This window comes from Aedes aegypti, chromosome 3, assembly GCF_002204515.2.
Source record: "Aedes aegypti strain LVP_AGWG chromosome 3, AaegL5.0 Primary Assembly, whole genome shotgun sequence".
Lineage (NCBI taxonomy): Eukaryota > Metazoa > Arthropoda > Insecta > Diptera > Culicidae > Aedes > Aedes aegypti.
The window spans coordinates 407,171,619-407,195,105 of record NC_035109.1 but is presented as its reverse complement, the minus strand read 5'-3'; the positions used below and the strand labels follow the sequence as shown (position 1 = coordinate 407,195,105).

Genomic DNA, 23,487 nt, shown 5'->3' with positions numbered 1-23,487 from the left:
TAACTGAACCACGAAACACAGGTCGAATATGAAATGTTCCTAATAGATTTACTGATTAATAACTCGAGGATTTTTTGTAACAATTCTTTGAAGTGAATGTGGGCATAATGGCGTAGAAATTCTTTAAAAAAAACCTGAAAGCTTATGAATCAACCTTTGCGGGCTTCTTGGAAGATATTCTGTGGGAATCTTTGGAAGATCTGATAGAGTTACGGCTGGAAAATTCGGTTGAAGAATTATTGAAAAAAATATCTCGAGGAAGTCCTAGAATAGTCTTTGGAAAAAAAATTGAAGTAATCTCTAAGGAAATGACTGGAGGTAGTAACGTTGAATTGCTCGAGGATGTCTTGAATCAAATTCTGGTGACATTCCCTTAAAAATTGCTGGTAGAATTGGTAGAGATTCCTGGAGAGAATTCTGCATTAGTCCTTGAAAGTATTCTAGATGAAATATCTGGAGAAAACACAAGGAAAATTCTTGGAATATTTTCTCTAGAAATATGTGAAAAAATTCTGAAAGAATTAGTTGAATAGTCTCGTAACAAGCTCTGAAAGTTTCTCGAGGCCTTATAGAATATTGCATCAGAATTCACAACAAGCAAGTTAGGGAAAAAGATCCTTTAGAGACCATATTGGTTAAAATAGGGACCTTTCATCATAAATAGAGACTTATAAGAGATTTTAATAAAAATAGAGACCAAGTCTCTGAAAAAAACCCTACCCCCAGCCCTTGATATGTGAATCCAATACTGATCAAATATATCTGAAGATATTTGATGTTTAGATAAGGCGATAAAGTTCCATATCTGAAAAGATCCTCACTGAATAACTTAAGTAACTTAAGTAACGTTATGATAGATGGCGTAGCCGATTTTTTTTATTGAAGAGAGTATTTTGGAAAGTAATGGTAATCTCTGGATTTTGACGCAAAAATCCTTTGAAGTGAACATATTCTACCATGAATTACTGCCTCAAAATATTTTCCCTGATTGTAATTCAAATTCCCTGAGAATGCCAGGTTTTTTCCAGGTTGAATAAAATTCCCTGATAATTCCAGGTTTTCCAGGTTTTTCCAGGTAGTAGACACCCTGTTATCCGTTCTTCATTTTTGGTTTAAAAACTGTTCCATGAATATCTCATTATTGTTTAAATTGCTTCACAAATTCCTTTACGAATCACTCCATATCAGATTTCTAGAGAAACACATACAAAAGCAGGTATGAAAGAACATTGTTTTTATTTTGAAAAAATTGCATCTTAAATATATTTTGTAAAAGAAATTCTAAATTCCAGTCGTAAAACTCAAGAATTAAACCGTAAAATTTCTGAAACTTGTTTACATTGTACCTCACAGCAAAGCTTAAGTAGTTTTTGTGGTATTTACTACGAAAAATCTTGTTCTTTTTTCTTAGTCTCTTATGATAGAAAATTATTGGTGTTAAAAACGGATAGAATTTCTACAAAAAGTATTTGAAAATATAATCTAAGAAAAAACTTTGTCTGAACTCCGAGATTTCATGCTGCTATCCTGCAGTGGAGATGTCTTGGGTAACAATTGTAAAGGTAGTCAAAATAGATTGTAAATATGAATATGATAACGCTTTAAAAGTATGAACAAGTCCCACAGCATTATTTGACTAATTTCCAAAAGATTTGCAAAAGTTTTTGAGCCATCCTTCATCCTTCCTTGAGGAATTTGATTTCACTATCTTATAAAGTTGTTTTTTAGAAAATTTGGCTACAAATCTGTTGGAAATTGATCAATTATTTTATGAAATAATAAATTTTATTGTAAAAATATAGTTCCAGCAATAAATTTATTCCAGCGAAAATACTTAAAAAAAAATTAAAAACAAAGAGAGAATTTACTGTTGGAATAAAACACTATGGTCAATTTTGTTACATTTTTTCACACCAGGTAAAATTTCTGCCTTGGCCATGCCAAAACTGCTTGCCATGCCGAAATTCCCGCTATGTATTTTCTGAAAAAAAAACCCTTTAGTAATTTAGTCTACTTTCTCATTTATTTTTTCGGACATTATAAGATTTGAAGTTAATGTATGGATTTCTTTAGTGAATTCTCATAAGGGAAATCATCAACACCGGATACCTCGAGCAGGTTATCCTCTAAAAACATGAGAAATCAGTATGCAGTGAATATGCTGCTTTATGAAACAGCATTATTTGGATAATTCAGAATAAAAACGAGTTTTCGGAATCAAACTATCCTGAAAGTGACGCTATTTTTACTACGGAGATTTAGACAAATTGCGCTTATCACGTACAAAAAAAAAGCTAGTTCTAGCAGTAACCAGCCGAACGGTTAAGATTTCGATTGCCGCACGTTTCGCCGAAGTCAGAATCACCACGCTGATGCTGTGTAAGACAAGCGAGGTTTTCTAACTATAGCTGTACAACTTAAAATAACGTAACTACTGCAAAGTTTTTTGTTAAGAACATGAGTCAGGTACATTGATTCAGAAGATTCTGTTACGAGTTAAATTGTTTTTTTTTTAAACCTGAAGGTTCGTAGACACGAAGGTCAATTTGGACAAATTGAGATGAAAAATTGTGAAAAATAATGGAATTGTTCTGGTGGGCTTCGAACCCACAACTCCCAATACGCTAGTATGGGCGCGTCAACCAACTACGCCACAGAACGGGTAACGATTCTGCAGCGCAATCGGCCAACCTGAAATAGATGTCCGTCACGACCCCACATTATCCTTCACAACGCTTCATCTCCTTCGGCTCTCTTATATGCCCAGACTGTTATTCGTAGGCACGCTTATAAGATTTTAAATTGGGTTGTTTAACGATGAAAAAGTGATTGTTTTTCGTAGTTTGACCGAAAGAACACATTTTTCTAAGTATAACATAATTTTATTGCGCTTCAATATCATGACATTATAAATGATTAATGAAGATTTCAGTCTGCAGAGTGAATGACATTTCAATTTACATAATGGCAGCTCGTCCCGTAGTAAAATTTATCGAGGAGTGATTCAAAAGTAATTTCCATACTTAGCTTAGCTTAGCTTAGACTGACTACACATATCAATTGTTGCTATTCCGTGATTGACCGAAGTCAGTGACAATGCACAAAGAATCAACTAGAAGTTTGGCTGGAATTGGCCATAATCTTCTTCAATGTGCATAATTCAGTGCCTCTATTTATTTGCAGTCAGGTGGGATTGGGGGAAGGAATGTTAGTGTGTAACCTTTGCTATTTGGAGACCGTGTTTGCCTCTGCATCTCCACAAAGGTTACTGGGAGGGATGTTTGTTAATGGGAAGGATCGTTGGGTCACAGGATTCACTTTGATAAGCGATTAGACCATGATAAATAATGATTTGTGAGATATATACATGCTTATTTGTAAATATAATATTTTCATATGATATGAACAATTTCTATGTAGTGGAAAATTATGCCGACACTTGAGGTGACGAACCATTCAAAGTTTGTTGAACAAATACCTAAATGTAACATTCCTACAGCTGTCAGGACGAAAGCATGTGTTATTATATTTTACTTATTTGAAAAGAAACAAAAAACTTGATTGGTAGAACACTCTTATTCTTATGCAGACACTTACAGTGGCGAACCATCCAAAGTTTTTTGAATAAAGTGAACATTTTCGCAAGTCTACCCTTGTAGTGTCGAACCATTCATAGTTTTTTTTTTTTTTTTAATCACAAAAATAAAGGTAAAAAGGGGTGTTCTGAAAATAATAAAAAATGTGAAACATAAATAATTCATGAATCAGAGTTTGTGTCGACACTCACAGTGACGAACAATTCATAGTTTGTTGAAAATTCATATTGACGTCCCAAAATTGTAACGATTAAATGTGCAGTCATACATATTTTATAGATTAGAAATAGTAGCATGAAACGAGCTCACCAATTGATCCTTTATCCTTCACTGTGCAGCCACAATCCACTCTCAGCCTCACTCGTTTGCTCGGCTATATAAAAGCACTCAGAAAAAAAAAGGCGCGCGACCCAAAAAGGAAAAAAAACTTGGCTTTCTTGACGCACTGCCCAGCAGCAAGCGTCAAGGTCAAAGGATCAAAAAGAACTAACCGATCACGCCACTTTTTCACTTACTAGACCGACGCGCGACATGTTTGATCCTGCCTTCGTCGCTCGCCCCCGTAGGAGCAAGCGTCAAGGTCGAAAGATCAAACAGAACTAACCGATCGCGGCACTTTTCACTTACTCTCAGTGATTCGAAAGTAATTTCCATAATAACTTCAAACGTGTTTTAAAAATAATTCCAGGGCACAGAAAATTATGAAATTTTGGGTTCTGGTTCAATGCTTAACGTAGAATGATATAATGTGTAATAAACTGGATACCCTAAACAAGCCAATTCTGAGATATACACTCAAAATAATCCAAACGTCATTGTTACGTGGAAACATACGTGATTTTTTTCCATCGCACTTTTCACGTAGCACCATGAACTATTGAACTGCCGGTGCCGGAGTGGAGGATTTGCCGGGTACATACGACTCATAACGTCGCGGGTAGGGTTCGCGGAATCAATTTTTCAAACGTTGTACTATCAGTCTAGCAATGTGCTGACAAATTGAAAGTACAGTACTGAGAATCTTGGTTCTCAGTTAGGCTTACCAAATAGTATCCTTTAGGAGGAGCAGCATTTTTGATCATATGTCCTCCCGCCCTCATTTGGGATGAATATGTTATCTTTTTCAAAGTAATTGAACATTGAAAATCATATCCACTTTTTCGTTAGAAACTCTTGAATGAGGATGAATGAGTTTATAATATAAAACCATTGTTTAGTTAAGCGAGTTTTCATCCGTATACTTTTCCTTAGGCTTGCAATTTTTTAATTTTCAATTAAACTGATGTTTGATGTGTACATGTTTTAAGACTTTCGAATCCAATATGGAACAATATTATTGGTTTGGTTTCTAAATAATATTCAGTCAAGTGCTTTCTGGAGCCCATTGGAAGGTTGTTTCTGTTCGGGATGAATCACAACAAAAAATTTTCTTTGATTTTTGCGGTATGCCCTTGTCCTTTGTCTAGTGCACTCGGAAAGAACTTGTCTCAAAAATAGAAACTCTCAGAAGCTGGTTGAATCATTATTTTCACTTCGACCTCCTCATAATCTATGACAAATAAATGGGTTTGAGTGGCTTGTCATTCTCTTATACCCTTCCGACCGTAACTCGATTATCCGGGAGTATCGATTTTTTTTTTCACTCCGGATAATCGAATCACCAAGAAAAAAAATTGTTTCTATGATAAAAGAACTTAAATATTATCTTTTTTCGTTATTTTATTTATATAATGTGGTGGTGTAGCCAGATTTTTTTTTTTTTTTTTTTCGAGATAGAGTAGGGGTCCCTACAAGAAAAAAATTTTTTGACCGGCTTATACAAAAAAAAAAACACTTTCAATACCCCTTCTCTTAAATACGTTCTAAACTGCAAAACCATTCATATTGTATATTGCTGAAGTATTCTATGAAAAGAGGTCTTTACATACTGGGTGCACAAACAAGAATGGCATTTATTCCCCCAATCTAAGACTAGCCTACTTTACATGATTTTGTCAATATCAGCCTACTACATCTCTCCTTTTCTCTAAATTGATTAGATTGTACTTTGTTGTGTGAACCTAAAAGCATTATTAAATTTTTGCACAATAAATCACGAATCACATTCTCCTAAGTTTTATACATTATATCGAAATAATAGTACTTATAAAAACTGTAATGTTATTTGCATAGTGATCGATATCATCCGGCTTCTTTTAAGTTTGTGGAGGTTCCAGGTGATCCGATGGGGTAACATGCGCTGTCAAGATATTCTTATATTGAATTTAATCTTTTTGTAGGCACATTTCAAACGTATCTGCCTTCCACAATAGCACTTTTCTTCCATCTTGAAGTGTAATGATTCACGGTGTTGTTTTGATCTCTAGATGTATATGGAATTATTTATTAGAAATTGTTTATGAACAATATAGCACTGATAAAATATAGGTAATAACGATTGATTGTATACTTATCTTAGTCCTATTTCACTTTCTCCTTTTTTTTAATGAAAAATTAGTGACTTACTCTTAGGGTCCAAATATTTAATTGCCGATCGATTTTTTTTTCTTTCAGTCGTAATAATCGTTGTCTATTTTCTTTCCTGATTGTTACTTTCCGATAGGTCCAATAAATTGTATCCAGGATACTTGCTCATATTCAACTCCAGAAACCAAGAAAAATATATATAAAAAATTTAAAGGCAATTTAAAGACGTATTATGAAATATTGTAAATAATTGCGTCCCTTTCCCAGACAACCAAAATGTAAGTACACTCCCGTGCATAAGTTTGGGTTCACCCCCTAAAAAACATGCAAAAGAATTGGGAGTAGGCGGTGCGCGAAAATGGACGGACGTATAAAATTTTGCCACTGTCAATTTGTCTCTAAAATATTGATTTTCTTCGCTATTTCTATAACAAAAAAAAAATCTTTTATTTCGTGACGCTTGCTCCTGCGGGGGTGAGTGAAGCGGTCAGACAGGATCAATCTTGTTACGCGCGCAGTGCAGTGGGGGGAAGAAAAGTGGCTTGATCCGCGAGATCATTTAGTAGTGTGTGATCCTTTGACCGTGACGCTTGCTCCTGCGGGGGTGAGTGAAGCGGTCAGACAGGATCAATCTTGTTACGCGCGCAGTGCAGTGGGGGGAAGAAAAGTGGCTTGATCCGCGAGATCATTTAGTAGTGTGTGATCCTTTGACCGTGACGCTTGCTCCTGCGGGGGCGGGTGAAGCGGTCAGACAGGATCAATCTTGTTACGCGCGCAGTGCAGTGGGGGGAAGAAAAGTGGCGTGATCCACGAGATCATTTAGTAGTGTGTGATCCTTTGACCGTGACGCTTGCTCCTGCGGGGGCGGGTGAAGCGGTCAGACAGGATCAATCTTGTTACGCGCGCAGTGCAGTGGGGGGAAGAAAAGTGGCGTGATCCACGAGATCATTTAGTAGTGTGTGATCCTTTGACCGTGACGCTTGCTCCTGCGGGGGTGAGTGAAGCGGTCAGACAGGATCAATCTTGTTACGCGCGCAGTGCAGTGGGGGGAAGAAAAGTGGCGTGATCCACTAGAGTGTGTGATCCTTTGACCGTGACGCTTGCTCCTGCAGGGGCGGGTGAAGCGATCATGTTATGCGCGCAGTGCAGTGAAAAAGTGTATAGCATTTGGCGTATAGCTTTAGTGTATAGCTCAGTGTGGCGACGAAAAAAAAAAAGAGCATTACATCCAGGTAAAATCGTTCATTATTATTATTTACTCACCTATTACCATTTGAAACTAAATACGTGCCAGGGTCGAAAATTTAATTTTCGATTCGGGAAGTGTAAAAACATTTCATATATCCATTTGATATCTGGGTGTTTTTATGCGGGGCTTACTGTATATGAAAATGACCTCAGAATGTGTGTGTATTTACTGCCATTCTTGAAATGGGTCGTTGGAATTTCAGTAGAGCTATCACCTTTCATCTCCCGGGCTAAAATTGTCTGCAGATATAAAGATATCGAAGGGTATCAAAAATACATGCATACAATTTTCTTCCATAAAAGCACTGCCGGTCAGTGGGAGATGGATTGTACACACACACACACACACACACACACACACAGCACCATGAACTATTGAACTCCGTTTGATCCACCAACGTTACACGTACGAGCTACGTGGATTTTCCCGTAGCTTTTAGGAAGTGTTTCAATATGTCCTACATTGTTTTCCCTTCAAATTTATTGAAATGGAAGCCCACCTTATTTTCAATAAACTTCTGAAGTAAACTATTTCCCAATTCAAAAAATGTAAACCAACTTTAAAGATTGAGATATTTATTTTATTCAAACTAAGCTTTTCGAATAAAAAATCCAGCGAGATATCCAATGTTGGTACCATATTCTTTGGTCGATTCTGCTGTAGCCTTTACATGCTATAATATGAATGAAATCAGGTATAAAATATGAATTAATTCAGGATTCTTCGGTGCAGTGTTGCGATGGATCTTCTTCGTGAACAATGATCGACGCATCTTCGCGATTCAAAATTCGCCAAAATTCATTTTTCATTTTTGGGTCACGAAGAGCATCGCAAAAAGCGAACGGATGCAACACCGAAGAAGCAAAATGAACACACCGATAAGGGATCATCCAAAAATGACGTCCATCATTAGGGGGAGGGGGGGGGGGTCTACGAAAGTGTGACAGCACGTGTAGAAGGTATTGGAAAAAGCGTGACAGAGGGGGGAGGGGGGGTCTAGAAATCTCAAAAAACGATGGACGTCATATTTGAATCGTCCCTAAGTGGTTCGCGAAGCCATTCCACTTGTAGGATTCATTTATCCACGCGCTTTTCATTCTCGTGATTCATTGCAAGGTTGCTTCTTCTCGTAAAGTCAAGCAAACACTCCACGCTAAGCCAGCTCCACGCAGCGCATGTGTTAAAACTACACAGAATGAGGCAACCAATGCAGAACTGGCTGACTGAGTGAAAATTCTGTGTAGGTCGCACTCATTATGTGAGTTGCCGACATGTTGGCCTTCGGCTGTGCGAGGATCGATGGAAACGGAACTGTCAATGATTTCGCGGCAGCAAACAGTTGACCGTTGGTGAGATAGGGAGTTTTCTAGCAAAAAACCGGAAGATGGTCGCAAATGCGAAAGTTTTTTTCCCAATTTGCTTCCGCTTCGGCTATACAAATGAAAAAATAACAGAAAAACAAAAATGGAAGCGAATTCCGCATTCCAAGCGTTCCTCCTCTGTGCGCATTTCACTCACTCAATTTTATTTACCACCGTTTGCACAAAACTGTGTACAGCCCCTTTGCACAGAATCTGTGCTGCACGAAAAGAGTGCGCTCGGCACTCATTTTTGAGCGGAGCAAGTTTAGCATGATTGTTTCGAGCCCGCATGAAGATGATCGAAATGAATATTTTCCTGCTCTTCGCGAAGAGCAGGCAGCGTACCGTTCACATTACCGAGCGATGGAAAATCACCTGATGATAGCGTCGGGAGAAACATCGATCCGAAAATGAAACACGAACGAATGAAGAGCCCGAACGGTTGTTTGTGTTTATTCGCAGATTCTGTTTTGATGCCTACGAAAATTCATCGTGCCTCGCGTTTCCGATCGTTGTTCAGCAACATTGCTTCGGAGTTCAACGAGTACATACCTTTAAATCAGGCCTGCATAATCTTTTTTGAACTGCGGGTTAAATTGGTGAAATAACATTGTACGGCGGGCCAAACTTTGTTCGCCAAAATTTTGCTCGCAAATAATTTTAACATTTTTTCCAATATCGAACGTTTTTCATTGTAAGGATCATTCTTATGCAGGATTATCTAAAATTTAGTTTTGGATTCTGTTTTAATCTAACCCAGGAATAAATGAGAATTATGCGAGATCTGGTATTAGATTCTTCGTAAAAATACTGATGTGGGCGCTGTGAGAATAATGACCAAGATTTTGTTTGAATCCTACTTAGAAAACATATTCAAAAATTTGCATTGATTTACTGTCAGAATTCCACATATTGTTATTTGAAAATCCTGTCTAGGATTATGTGAGAATGCAGCTCGTATATTTGTGAAAACCCTCAATTCAAAAAATGAACTGGATTCTTCTAAAATACTTTCCAGAATTTCATAAAAATCCTGCACAGAATCTGAAAAACATAACGTGACTTTTTCAAACCTGATTAGAATTTTGTGAAATTTGGTAAAAGGTTATTTGAAACTCATGAACAGAATTTTGAGAGAATTTAACCTACGATTCAATGATTTTGTGACTTGCCTTCTTTCAAACTCGATAGAATTTTAGTCTTTTCTATCAAATAGTGATAAGAGTAATGAAAACCTGATAGAAATAAAATACTCAGAAAAATTCTAATAATGAACCCCAAATCAATCATCTCTAGCAAGGGATGGTACACAAATTATGTCACGCTAAATTTCAACTTTTTCAACCCCCTCCCCCCCTTTGTCACACTTTTTGTATGAGTCCTTCGAAAATTTTGTAAGGCTTGTCACGCTTGGCTCGACTCCCCCCCCCCCCTTGGAGCGTGACGTAATTTGTGCATGACCCCCAAGAGTTATGTGTAAAATAGTTCTCATGGTTATTCAAACTAAAAAAAATGCTGAGAATTAAGCTGCTGAACATTAACATATTTTCACTATTCCAAATTAACTCATTCAAAACTTTAAAGGTTATTTTTAACTTTAGAAAAAATACAGAATTGCCTTATTGAGGAAATTTTGAGATTGATTGAAAGTGGATAGTTCATTCAACGGGCCAGCTATGAGAAGAATCTTCAAACTCTTCGCGGGCCGTACAAAACGAAGGCGCGGGCCGTACGTTGGGCAGGCCTGCTTTAAATCAATCTTAAATGATGTTTAAATGGAGTTCAGCAACTCCTCACGTTCTTCGAAAGTCTGGCGGACGCCATCTTAGCATTCGAGGTCAACACTACATTCAGTGTTGCGATATGCAAATGTCAAAATGAACTTGGGTGCCTACGTGATTTTCATGTAAGTGTGATAGGTAACCCCAGTGATAATCATCAATCTCCATTTGGTGGTTATGTATGGCATAGTAAGCATTACCTTAGTCAGGTGAAGTGGAGGTAAAATGAATTTCGAATGGTCTACGTGATTTTTCACGTAGCAATGGCGTTTGGATTTTTTTGAGTGTAGTTCATTTCGGGGCCAACAAGTGTACTTCCCTTCCGAAGAATATCGTCAACCTTAACGTCACAAGTGACTATATTGATAATGGGATTCGAGGTCTTCGGCAGGAGAGTTCTTTTAATGGATTTACCTTCAGAAAAAAGCGTAATGAATTTATCCAAGATGAATGATTTTCTTCAGGAATTTCCTCATGATTTCTTGAGTTTTTCGTGCAAAATCACTCGATCACACTCAAGCCATCAAAAATGATTCAGTCATAAAGCCAGCCAATAACTCGTGAAAACCGAATGCTGTTGTTTACGTTAGAGAAGATTCCTATAACTCTACCAGACTAAAGAGAAATCATTGTGAAAATTTGTGTGAGTAAACTGTGAGAAAAAAAAAACGAGACTCATTAAACAGATGAGCCAATTCATCCATTATTTTTTGACTGATGAGATACGTGATTGACAACTCATGCATAAAAAATTTCAATTGGAGTTATTAGAGGATTTAACGTTAAACTAATTCGTTAAAGCGAAAAAAAAAAAAAAAAAGTCTTATTTTGGAGACTTCTGGAAAATGATGTGGAAAGAGAACTTTGCAAGAAATAATGGATGGAATTCAAGAAAAAAGTCAAAACTTCATCCATCCACAAAAGTTGACGAATTTGGTATATTCTCTCATTAAATAATACTAAATAAAGTCCACGAATACTCTAGATTCATTAAACAGCCAACTCCCAATAACTTGATATTGAACGGATCATCGAGTTAGGGAGGTATCGAGTTATAGAACACAAAACCAGTTGCATTGGTGATACAAGGGACCATCGAGGTAGCCATGAAAACCAACTTTTACTATGGTTCTGTAACTCGATATCGAGATAAAGTAAGAGAGTTAACTGTGCGTCGTTTCTCTTAGAAGAAATCACCCAATTTGTGCTGCCAAGCTCCAAATAAAACATTCTTTATGAAAACACAGTAATTTACCTCATCCCAATTTCTGTAGCGTTTCTTCCGTTTCCTGAAGCTCTGCTGTCTGGCCTGCTCTTCCTCGCTCACTCCACCGAACTGATCGTAATACATTTCTGCAATTATCAGAACCTTCAAATGACTGTACAAATTACGAAAAACCACTTCATCATCCTTACCATTTCCTAACACCGGGAACGGAGCCACCATGCAGCCAGGATAGTATAAAGCATTATAAAATTGAGCATAATCGTAACTGCCGTCTAGTGGCGAAAGCATCGACTGCTGCTGTGGCACTTGTTGGTTCGAATCCTCGCCATCATTCCCGTTCACCAACCCTTCGACTGTCTCCTCGGGAATTCCGTTAAACCTAGCATCAGATTCCAAAGCTTCCAGCCCATTGATAGTGGGTGCGGTTTCCGAGACACCGTCCAGTAATTCAGTGGCTTGGTTTGGGTCGCAGATCGACGCTGCAGGGTCCAGTTCATCGGCGTTCTCAGTTGGGCCACCCTCGTTGAACGACGAAGAGGGGCAGTGGTAATTCGGAGGATAGATGTACGTCTGCCCGCCATTCATATAAGAGAATCCGCTGTTATCTACGGCGAAGCCTACGAGAGAGATACAGAATGGTGAGCTCTTTTCCATAAATTTTGAGCATACAATCCACGATGGTCAAAATCGGCAATTTAGAAGCATTTTTTTCATCTTGTCTCGTTGATTGTAATTTCTTTAGAGAATTTATTCGTATTTGAGTTTTCATCTTCTAGAATTTAGGTTTAAATTGCGAATCAAACTGTTTTGTATGAGATAACAATATCGCGGACTTCGAGGCTTTCGCGAAATCGCAAATTTCCATCGTCCCTAAATATTACACAATACATCTGCAACTAAAGTTTCCTACAAAACGTTCAACTGTGGATGGTCAAACGACAGATTTGAATGAATGTGGTTCACACCGTCAGACAAAACTTGAATTTCAAAATATATTTTTGAGTAATTCATGAGTTGAAACGTTTACTCATTTTTCTTTAGGACCATATTTTGTAAGTGTTATAATTCATAAACATGAAAAATAAGCTTCAGAAAACTTTCCCTGCTAAATTGTTGATTCAAACCATAGTGCAATCTAGTGTATTCCATCACCAGAGGTGTGGCAAGATAAACTACAATTATACATCTTTCGTGATACGACGTCTCTTATCTATTATTTACCCACTCTTCAAACGAAACACGTGTTTGCCATCACTCCAGTAGCATGTAGGTACGCTTACTTACCATTCATGACTAGCACTCCACTCTGGTCAATGTAGCCAAAGTACGGCAACGGTGCGGGATAGTCGAGCAGGTGGCCATCGGTGAGATAGGTTGAATCGGACGTAACCGATTCGGCGGTGGACACCGTTCCACTTCCAATAGCTGCCTCACTTCCATCAGTCGTTGCACCGTTCACGGAACTGTTTCCCGTTGCGGTTCCACTCTCATTCGTGTTCGTTGGTGTCGTTGTGTACTTTTTCGGTCTGGATAGGTAACCTTTTTTAAACAAAACATCTTGTCGTGGAGTAGTAATTTTCGTATATTCTTCTACGGCGTAAGGAAAACGGAAAGTTAATTAAGCAAGTCCTTGACAAAGTACACAACCAAGCTTCCATACCATCGTTAATGATCACAGCACTATTTTGTTCGCTATAGGGTTCGTTAGCGTTATTGGATCTATTTCTATCATGATAGCTATTATAATGGGGCCTCCTACAACCGTTGTGATAATAACTACTCCTATTATAATGACTTTTAAAATGAGCCGGATAGTTTCTCGAAGGGTGAGTTTGATATCCGTTGGGGTAAGTTTGACCATTGTACCCCTCCGTACTCTGACTTCGGGAATATCCGTTGGTGTTCCATGCCGATTTCCGTTCTATATTGGAAACAGTGCTCTCCGAACACGAGTTTACCCTACTGTAAGTAGGTTTTTTGGTCCCTCGAGATGATTCAGATGCTGTGGAATGAAGCGGAAAATAAACAGATATATCCATTAATCTACATGTACTTGTAATCATAATTGGCCTTTTGTACTAATGTCATCGTAAAGAAACTTTAGAAATTAATTGTAAAACTAAATTGGGAAATAAGAAAACCATGTTTTCAACTTTTATACATGTGCTTCTGTGAATTTATTTGTTTTCAGACTCTTCTCAAACCAGATCATTATTCTAAAACAAGTCCTCCGATTTCTGATTTTGTTCTACAGCCGTAAACCTAAACTCTTTAATTGATATTTCGAAATATCCGGCTCATTCGTAGCAAGGAACAAAGGATCTTAAGGGCGAAGGGGAGTGAAAATATGTACATCTAAAAAAACAATGGTTCCAGCCATCAATCAGTCAAATTCCTATTTTATTTCACCTTTGGAAACATCCAAGATCAACATTGCAGGAAAAATTATCATTATCTTTTTGTACAATTAAGTGATGGAAAATGAGATCATAAGTTCCAAAAAGAAAATCTTTTTATTATCTAGGTATCATAATTTGAAAAAATAAAATGAAATAATTTCCATAACAATCACTAGAAGATCTGCTCAGCTTCCAAGGTTGGGAACACATGTTATAAAAAACATGTCATCTTTTGGACATGCCTGAAATAACAAGCATTTGTTAACTAATCGCTAGGTACTTGTGTATCAGTGTATGACTTTTTATAAATAATATGACACATAGTTGAAGTAAGACATAAGATTTTTAAGAGCAGTACTGAGAAAAATATGTATATTACAATTTATATTTCAATTTCTGAATCAGTTGATTACATGAATTGCAGACGCACGATCAAATCAAGCAAAGAAAAACATCTCACATGTATCGGCTCATGATCAGCAATGTTTCGCTAGTTGTAACAAGCTTGATAAATAATAGTAGCGAAAGAAAGCCCCAAAGAGAGATCGACGATAAAACCCACCCCCTCCCTTTTTTACCTTTGAAAGTATTTACTGGCATGATAAACAATTCCCAAACATCTGATAGCAAAAGTGCCCTACAGGTTCCGAGCTTGTGTAGAAGGGTTTCTAGAGGTTCCAATTTTTCCGGGATTTCACTTCCCGGGAAACGGGAAATAAAATTGCCATTTTCCGGGAAATACTAATAAACGTGAAAATAAAGCAAATTCGATGTAATTTTCTTTTTCAATTTATTCGTATTTCATGTATATTTATTTTATACCAGCAAATTTGAACGGTTATTTCTCTTTTTTTTTTGAGTAATTTATTGATGTTTCTCAAAAAAAAAATCGTTCCGTTTTGTTTTAAACGTAAGGCTTTAAAACAAGGAAGTTTATAACATTAAGCAAAAGTTCATGTTCAGCTAATTCTTGACAAATCGTATAAAGTTCAAATAATATATACCAACATTAAATCAATCTTTTCAAGCATTTTAATAAAAAAGGATTATATGTTGAAAATTGTGTATGTTACGTCCATGAATATATTATTAGCCTACTCAATTCATGGAATAGATTCCCCAAAAATACATTATTTTGTATACCGGCGTTGAGGGTGAGAATGGGTCAAAAAGGGATATGTACGATTTATTTATTGAATAACTATCGCAATTTAACTCCAATAAACTTCAAATTTAGTGTGCATGTACATTGATGGTACATTAAAATTAAAGAAAAATATTTATTCACAGCGGCACCACAAGCGAGTGAAAAATTACCCAATATCACTCCCATTGGGTCACTTTAATTGAAATAACTTGTTTTTGAGAATATGATTGCAAAACCATACGCAGCTGAAAAATATTGACGAAATACGATGCAAACAAGACGAAAAGATATCTATAATATTTCACAAGAATGATAAACCCACTTAAAAGAACGATTATACCAAAAAATTGAAGAGCTATGAGAAAAAATTTGTAAACACAATTTATCATGAAGTTTACATAAATTGTCTTGTTTTTTTCCTCAAATTGCCTTCAAAGTCTCACCCCCATTGCCATAAAGCCTATTCAGATTCCCCAAAGGTGCACTGAAATAGTATTTATTTTAAACCTTCGCAAATAGTTAAATTTCGGTGCGACATTCCACGATCAATACATCTCAGGTAGATGTTGACGTCATAATCCCGGTATTTCAGCCATATAACTCATGTGTACTTCCGTGAGATGTTTCTATAATATGAAAACACTGATAAAAAAATAAATTAAAAAAAGAATCCATTTGATAAAATTTTACGATGTTGCTGGGCACGAAACACAGTTACTGGTTTGAGAAGTTGTCGAAATGCGTTGCATTGTTATTCAATGCATCGAATCCTCAAGTTGATTTGTTTGATGTTTCAGAGATGCTGTATTTAGAAAGAATAAACACATCTTAATGAAAAAAGAGAACACCCGGCACCGTTCAAATGTCAAAAAAGTGGATTTGCAATTTCATTTACTATCGATCTTGCTTGACCCAATCTCACCCCCATTTTTAATGTTTCAGACACCGAACCGAAAAAAAAAATGATTTTTTTGTATAAAAATCAAATAGATTCCGGAAAATACGCGTGAAGTGTAATGAAAAGACTTTCAACCTTCTACTAATATAACGATAGAGGTTAAAGTACATACGTGATACTTTGCACAGAAGAAATTTTTAGTAAGATCAGCGTTATTAGATGAAATATTTCATAAATCATATTTTTCCGTTTTGACCCAATTTCACCCCTAGACCCATTGTCACCCCAATCGACGGTAGCACACAATATTTTTTGTAAAACTATGCAGTCAAAAATATATCTTTTTTCATCAACAACTATTTGATTACCAAAGCAACATATCATCATCGAAATATAACTAGTGATCTGATGAGGTCATTGGTTAAAATTATATGAAAAGTAAATTTTGCGATGGTTTTTGTTTCAAATTCGTTTAAATACGAGAATCCCGGGAAACAGAAAATCATTTCCCGGGAAATGGGAATTCCGGGAAATCACGTTTCCCGGGAAATGTTCCCGGAATTGGAAACTCTATGTTTCATCATGCACTGTTGTCCCCCCGAGCTAATCACCCAAGTAACCAATAGCCCGCTAATTCGCCTTTTTGGCCTTATAGGGCTGTTATACGGCTAATATAGGGCTTGTCAGCTCTTTAGCACGGAGGGCGAATTAAAGTGCTATCTGATTACTTGGGCAGAGCTGTTTCAGAAGATGATTGTGTAGCAGATCATAATTGTTACAGAAAGCATAAGTAAGGGTTTATTCACACATTTGAAAACGCCAAAAACAACCATTTTAGACACCTACTCACTCCCTCATAACGCTTTTTACATGAGTGTTCAACACATTTTGTATGAACTGCAGTATTGTATCAGTGCGAAAACGAACAAAAACAAACTCCGCTAGCACGAAGCTTTAGTGAGCGAGCGACGAGAATGAGAGTGGGTGCAACACACTCACATATTCTGTTTCACCCACTGTTGGTGTCATTTCAATATTCTTTTTCACCTATAGAGGCACTGACATTGAGAATTGAATATAAAAATATACAAATGAATTTTATATTACTGGTATAAAAAAATGTGATGCCTTCAGTTGATCAATCATAACTGTCTTTCAAGAAAAATATACAACTTTTGAAATTTACCCCACAATATTCTGATGGAATTTTTTTTTCACAAGCGAAAGTGAATTTGCTGTCACTGAATGTCAATAGGTGGATGAGAATCAGTGAAGAAAAAGTGATTGAAAAACTGAATGCATGCTCTACCAGATTCGTGGATGCATTGTCAAAAAACATTCACACGAAGAAGAAATCAACGATGACGGATCATACTGAGGGTCGGCGTGGTTGACTGTATATTAAAATATGCAGACACGGATAGACTGTAACACGCCAAGGACACCCACCCACCCCTTCCGCGTTACGAAATTTGTGAATGGGCCCTAAGAGATTCTCTCAATTTGCCATAGTTCAATCCATCATTATTTTCTCCAGTTCAAACTTTGCAAGATAAAAATTACAATCACGGTCGTAGAAGGGAAATGTAAAATTGGGGTAATGATACACTAAAACTGTTGGTGTTGGTTTCAAGATGAGTCTGGGTCACTTAGCATAAAGTCAATTAACATAAGTCTTGGAATGAAGGGCATTTGGCATAACGAGAGAATGGGCTAATTTTCATACGTTTCTAATGCAATGAAAAATTAACAAATTTTGAATATACGTTGAACATTTGGTTTATCCACAGACCTATTCTTATATTTAGAAGAACATTTCAAGTCAAGTTATGAAAGTCGTTTCAAAATCAATCAATCCGGTCCGTGCATACATTCTCTCTGTTTTTTTTTATGGGAATTCTTCGTAAAATTCTGACAAGAATTACTGATCGTATTACTTTATGTATTTCTTTTGTATTGATTTCCCCAGAATTTTTTAGAAATCATTTCAGGTATTTGCCTTAAGTTTTTCTAAAGTATTACTTCGAAGATTGTTCAGTTCTTATAACGACTTATCAAGGACTGTCTAAAATTTTACGGTCAAAATACTTTCAAGAATTTAACCTGAAATATTTCCAACGATAACCCCAGAAATTGCTCTAACTCTTTCACCAAGTTTTATTCAGGATCTCCTATAAATATTTTTTTCATAAATTTTTCAAGAAAATCCTAAGTCTTTTAGGGATTTATCCAGTGATATTTGCATTGATTTCTCAAGGGTTTCGTCTAAGATTTTCGTTCAAGGCGAAGTAGGCCCAGAGTTGTTCGCTGTCACTATCACTGCGATACAATTCGGATCAATCTATATCACATCAACATTATGCTGTCTACTCCATCACCAGTGAATTGATGGCGATAGACTCCCAAGTAACCACAAGCATTATAACATTGCACGTATTCTACAACATACATCAACAACATTGATGTAACATTGCCTTTATTCGACATATTTCAAGAGCTGACAAGCAATATAGCATTAACTCTACATTACAAATGTATCTATGCACTAATATCACTTTATAAATTGCACTGCTGCACTATTGTTACTTTATAAATTGCTTCATTGCTTTATCGTCGTTTTTGCATTAGTGCAACTGTAAAAGGGCCCTTTTCCACTTTTAAACTACTTCAATGGTAGGCTTACGGCAATGCAGCTACATTATATATGCAATGATATAATGCTCCATGGTTACTTGGGCTATGTTTTCACTGATGGGTTAAGTTTAGCCTTAAATTAAACTAATAAAATGGCAATTTATCAGTACGCTATTTTTGACAGTGCTGCAGATAGCTTGAAATTATGTGTTGGTCACTGAACAATATTAATAGCATGGATAATTACCACGTGATCACTGATTCGGCAGTGATTATGATCTAGAGTGCGATGTCGCATCACTGCTGTTGGTTGTCAAATCAAAGTGATATTGATAGTTTTAGAGCATTAGTCAACGGTTGATATGATTGATTTTAAGCAAACTCTGAGTAGGCCGTCATTGAAATTTACACACGTCGTTGATGATTGTTGCTAATTTATGCCACGGATTCAAATTAAAGAAACTCAGTTGGTTATGCACTGATATTGCTGAAAAAGTATCACCATACATTCGGCATGTAAGCGCATCTAGTGATACTTTTTCGAAACCATCTGAACTATGAGGACTGAGTTTTATTACTTTCAAATTGCGAGCTGAAATTCCAAAACAAATGGCGGGCTACTTAGCCTTAAGAAATCTTAGAGAATTCAACTAGTAAATTGCTCAAAAATGCTTCCACTATTTTCTCAGGATTTTTTTTAAGATTTTAAACAAGAAATTTCTCATCAGTATTGCAAATTATATTGTCATTGAAACAGACAAAAAAAAAACAATGCAAGCACGCTTATAACCCTTTGTCTAAACTTTTATGGGCTAAAATACAATCTCAAAAAAAAAAAAAATGTCATGATGAATGCATCGGACAACAATGTTGCGCACTTTTCCACTCGTGATTAGTCAGTTATTTTAAAGACGAACTCAAATATTCCTTATTTTTGTTTTTCGAGAATGTAACCATGTTTACAAACACGAAGAAAGTTCTCGAAAATTGCAATGCAAAGTATAAATAAAATTTTGAAAATGATTCTGAAGCTTCCTCCTTGGTATAGTACCAATGAGTTACATAGGATATCCAATGTTGAAACATTGGAACAAATGACAAATGATATTAGGAATAATTTTAAACAAACGTAGTTGCAATCTTCTATTACCACGTTTAATGCGTTATGTATTTAGGTTAAGTTAATTAAACTTAAATACTTCAATTTGTTTTACCAAATTAGGATGATAGTGTTGTCCAATAACACAGAACACCTAGATATAAGAAATGAATGTAATGTTTAAAATGATACTAATAAAAAAATTCAAAAAATAAAAAAAAATACAATGCAAAGTATAAAAAATCGCTACGCACGTGGTGAGCAATCTTTGTTATATTCTGTTCCAGACTGAAAGAGTTTATCAATGTCTCCAAGCAATAGTAGAAAACATCCAATTTTTTTAAGACATTTTCTGAATTAATTGTTGTTTTTAAAACAAAAGTAATTCCTGGACAAAAGAAGGAACTTCATGAGCAGAAATTGCTCAATCGAATTTATTAATGAATTCCTGGAAGAGCTTCAATAGACCCTGCCTGGGATAAAACGAGGATGAATTATTGAGTGAGTTCACATGAAAATGGATGGAAGAATTACTTGAAAATCGGTCTAGGTTTCCTAGAAAAAAATATCTGAACGAATTTGTTCTTGGCAGAACTTAATTTTTCTGATTAGCTAACCCCTGCGGAAATAAGCGTTTGAATTCCATTATGAAAAATAGGCTAGTTTTAATGGATCGTTGGTGTTGCATCCCCATACTAGTTACCATCTCAGGGTTCTGTCACGCTGAAAGTGTATTGGTTTCGATAATGCAGTAGAAACTACATATTTCGTGACTGTTTCATTAAGAAAATGCATTCGCATAGCTAACACTTAGAAAGAAGCATTTAACTTCTAATAATCAGCATGACTAAGTCGTGACTTTCAAGATCACATATAGCACCGAAAGAAAGGTTTCATGGTGCCTAATGAGAAAAATCAACAAAAAAATATACCCGGTGCCACGCTTAGCTTGCGCTTCTGGAACACCATTTGGTTGGCTTAGCGGAGAGGTTGGATAACGGAGAGAGAAATTACCGCGAGACGACCCATGTGATTTTTTGTGATTTCTGTCCACTGAGTTACATGTGCTTTCTTCGAGTGGAAGTAGGTAGTATAATACACATGAGCGTAGTCAAGTTTTGTATCAGGGGGGGTGGGAGTCTGGTTTGGAATGGAAGTGAGGTGGTGCTCGAGTGTCTTCAAAAGTTCATTCAGCAATTTCCCTCAAAAATAATGATTACAGTCAACTCTCGCTAGCTCGATATTCCTTATCTTCATGTCAAGTACGAGAACCATAGTAAACGTTGATTTTCATGGCTACCTCGATGGTCCCCTGTGATCTATAACTCGATTATCCCTTCAATATCAAGTTATGGAGAGTTTACTGTATACATAAGTATCCATTTCCCGGCCATTTTGCTTGGCCTGAGATTCGGGGTAAAAATATAAACTTATCCCAAGAAATGTCGGGAATTCTTAGATTTCAAATAAACTAGTATTTTTGATGAGATAGAAGTAGAAGAGAATTTAACTTTCCAAGATAAAATGTCAATTATAACCAGTGAACCAATTGTCAATCTTGTTGCAACAATCTTATTCAGAAATTATCGAATAAGGCTGAGAAAAATTTCATTGTTTTGCATTGAAATTTAGTGGTTTCCATCCATTTTTATTTCTGGAATCTCGGGATTCCCGGGATTTGCCGAATCCTGAACTTTTGTCCCATAATGGACACTCCCCAAGTAACCAAATAGCACTTTAATTCGCCCTCCATGCCAATATAGAGCTATTGTACGGCTTACATGCACTATATTAGCTGTATAACAGCCCTATAAGCCCGAAAAGGCGAATTAGCGGGCTAGTGGTTAATTGGGTCTATACACAACCCCTGCTGCACAGGGTTTGATTGGAAAAGTATTTTTTGGCCAATTTTTGACACGGGATATAGGAATTTAATTCTCTAAGAATTCCATAAGATAGATTCCATCAGCATTTTTTCCAGGAATAACTTCCAAGTTTTTTCTTGAATAGTTTTTCGAATTATTCCTTCAAGGAAACATTAACTTCCTGTATTGATTAAAAAACACGAGGTCCATGAGTCCATGAGTTTTATACTAACAGAGAATTTGGAGAGTTCATATGAGAATACATCCTAATATACCCCCTGATTTCTTCCAAGAATTATACTCAAAAATCCTCTGAAGATTGTTTTTTTTTGGATACTATTTTTATTTTTTCAGGAATCAATTCATGATTTTCCCAAGGATGTCTTCCAAATTTCAGCTAATTTTTTTCTTCGAATATTCTCAAGATGTTTTTATGACATCACTCCTGGTATTTTTTCTGAAACCTCATCATGAATTTTCCATAAATGCCATCGAAGATCCTTCCATCCATCTTTTTTTTCTGGAGGAATTTCTCTGAAGATTCTTAATGAAATGTATTAAGGTGAAGATGAATCGAAGCCAAACATCCTATTTTCAAAAGCACGAATCTGAAGAACCGAACATCCGTTTAAGCTAAAAAATTTATCAATTATACACGAGCGCTGGTGGTGATCAATCGATTAAGTTTTAGGCTCAAACGGCTGGTCGATTCTCTACATTCGTGCTCTTGAAAATTTGAAGTTTGGCTTCGATTCATCTTCACCTTAAAGGATTTCTCTTGAAGTTTTTTTTTTCTGAAACATCTCTGAATAGAATCTATGTGATAGACTATAACTATAAAACTTTCTTCCACAAGTTCTTCCTGGTACAGCTTATAGGATTCTCTCACAATGTGCACCAAGTTCTACTCCTAGAATCTAGCAATTTCGTCCAGATCACTAAACATTCTTACAGAAATGCATATCAGAGTTAAGAAACCCCTCCAAAATAGTTACACTAAACTCCTCATAATAACTAAATTCTTAAATTCCGTCAGCAGGATGCCTCTAAAATTCATCCAGGAGTTTCTTAAGGAATTTATTCCAGAAATACTCCAGAAATTGTTTCAGGAACTCATCCAAGAATGTGTCTATGATTTTTTTTAAGAATATTAGAAATTTGTGAAATTTAAGAAATGGGGCCTTCCTTATTCGAGTGGTTAGAGTCCGCGGCTACAAAGCAAAGCCATGCTGAAGGTGTCTGGGTTCGAATCCCGGTCGGTCCAGGATCTTTTCGTAATGGAAATTTCCTTGACTTCCCAGGGCATAGAGTATAATCGTACCTGCCACACGATTATACGAATGCGAAAATGGCAAATTTGGCAAAGAAAGCTCTCAGTTAATAACTGTGGAAGTGCTCATATGAACAGTAAGCTGAGAAGCAGGCTCTGTCCCAGTGAGGACGTAATGCCAAAAAGAAGAAGAAGAAGAAGTCTAAGAAATAATATTTTGATAAATTTTCTTTGAGTGCTGTAGACGAGCATTTGGGGTGACAAAATTTGAAAGATGCGTAATGTTTAGATAATCTTTGCCGTAAATCCTGGGGGAAATTAAAGTATAACACTTGACGAACTTGTAATTGAACCCTTCGATTTTTTTCGGAGGAACTCCTGAAGATTTTCGACATCTTCATAAGAATATTTATTTGAGGAATTGAAACATTTCCGCGATCACTATAGGGGGAGATCCCCCAGTATCGGACACCTAAGCCGCTGAATTCGTAATT

General features: G+C 36.4%; 1 protein-coding gene across 5 annotated transcripts in view; it reads right to left on the bottom strand.

Moving 5' to 3' along the window:
• The window catches only part of LOC5569487, a 47,784-nt gene that overhangs the window by 14,477 nt on the left and 9,820 nt on the right, over window positions 1-23,487 (bottom strand). For 4 of the 5 annotated variants that reach the window (XM_021855977.1, XM_021855978.1, XM_021855976.1 and 1 more), the window contains exons 3-6: window positions 13,342-13,683; window positions 12,966-13,271; window positions 11,870-12,298; window positions 11,709-11,806 (exon numbers count right to left, since the gene is read on the bottom strand). In XM_021855977.1, coding sequence (XP_021711669.1) covers window positions 11,709-11,806; window positions 11,870-12,298; window positions 12,966-13,271; window positions 13,342-13,683 — 1,175 coding nt within the window. The remainder of the gene's footprint in view (window positions 1-11,708; window positions 11,807-11,869; window positions 12,299-12,965; window positions 13,272-13,341; window positions 13,684-23,487) is intronic. The other variant, XM_021855980.1, reaches the window with a different exon arrangement.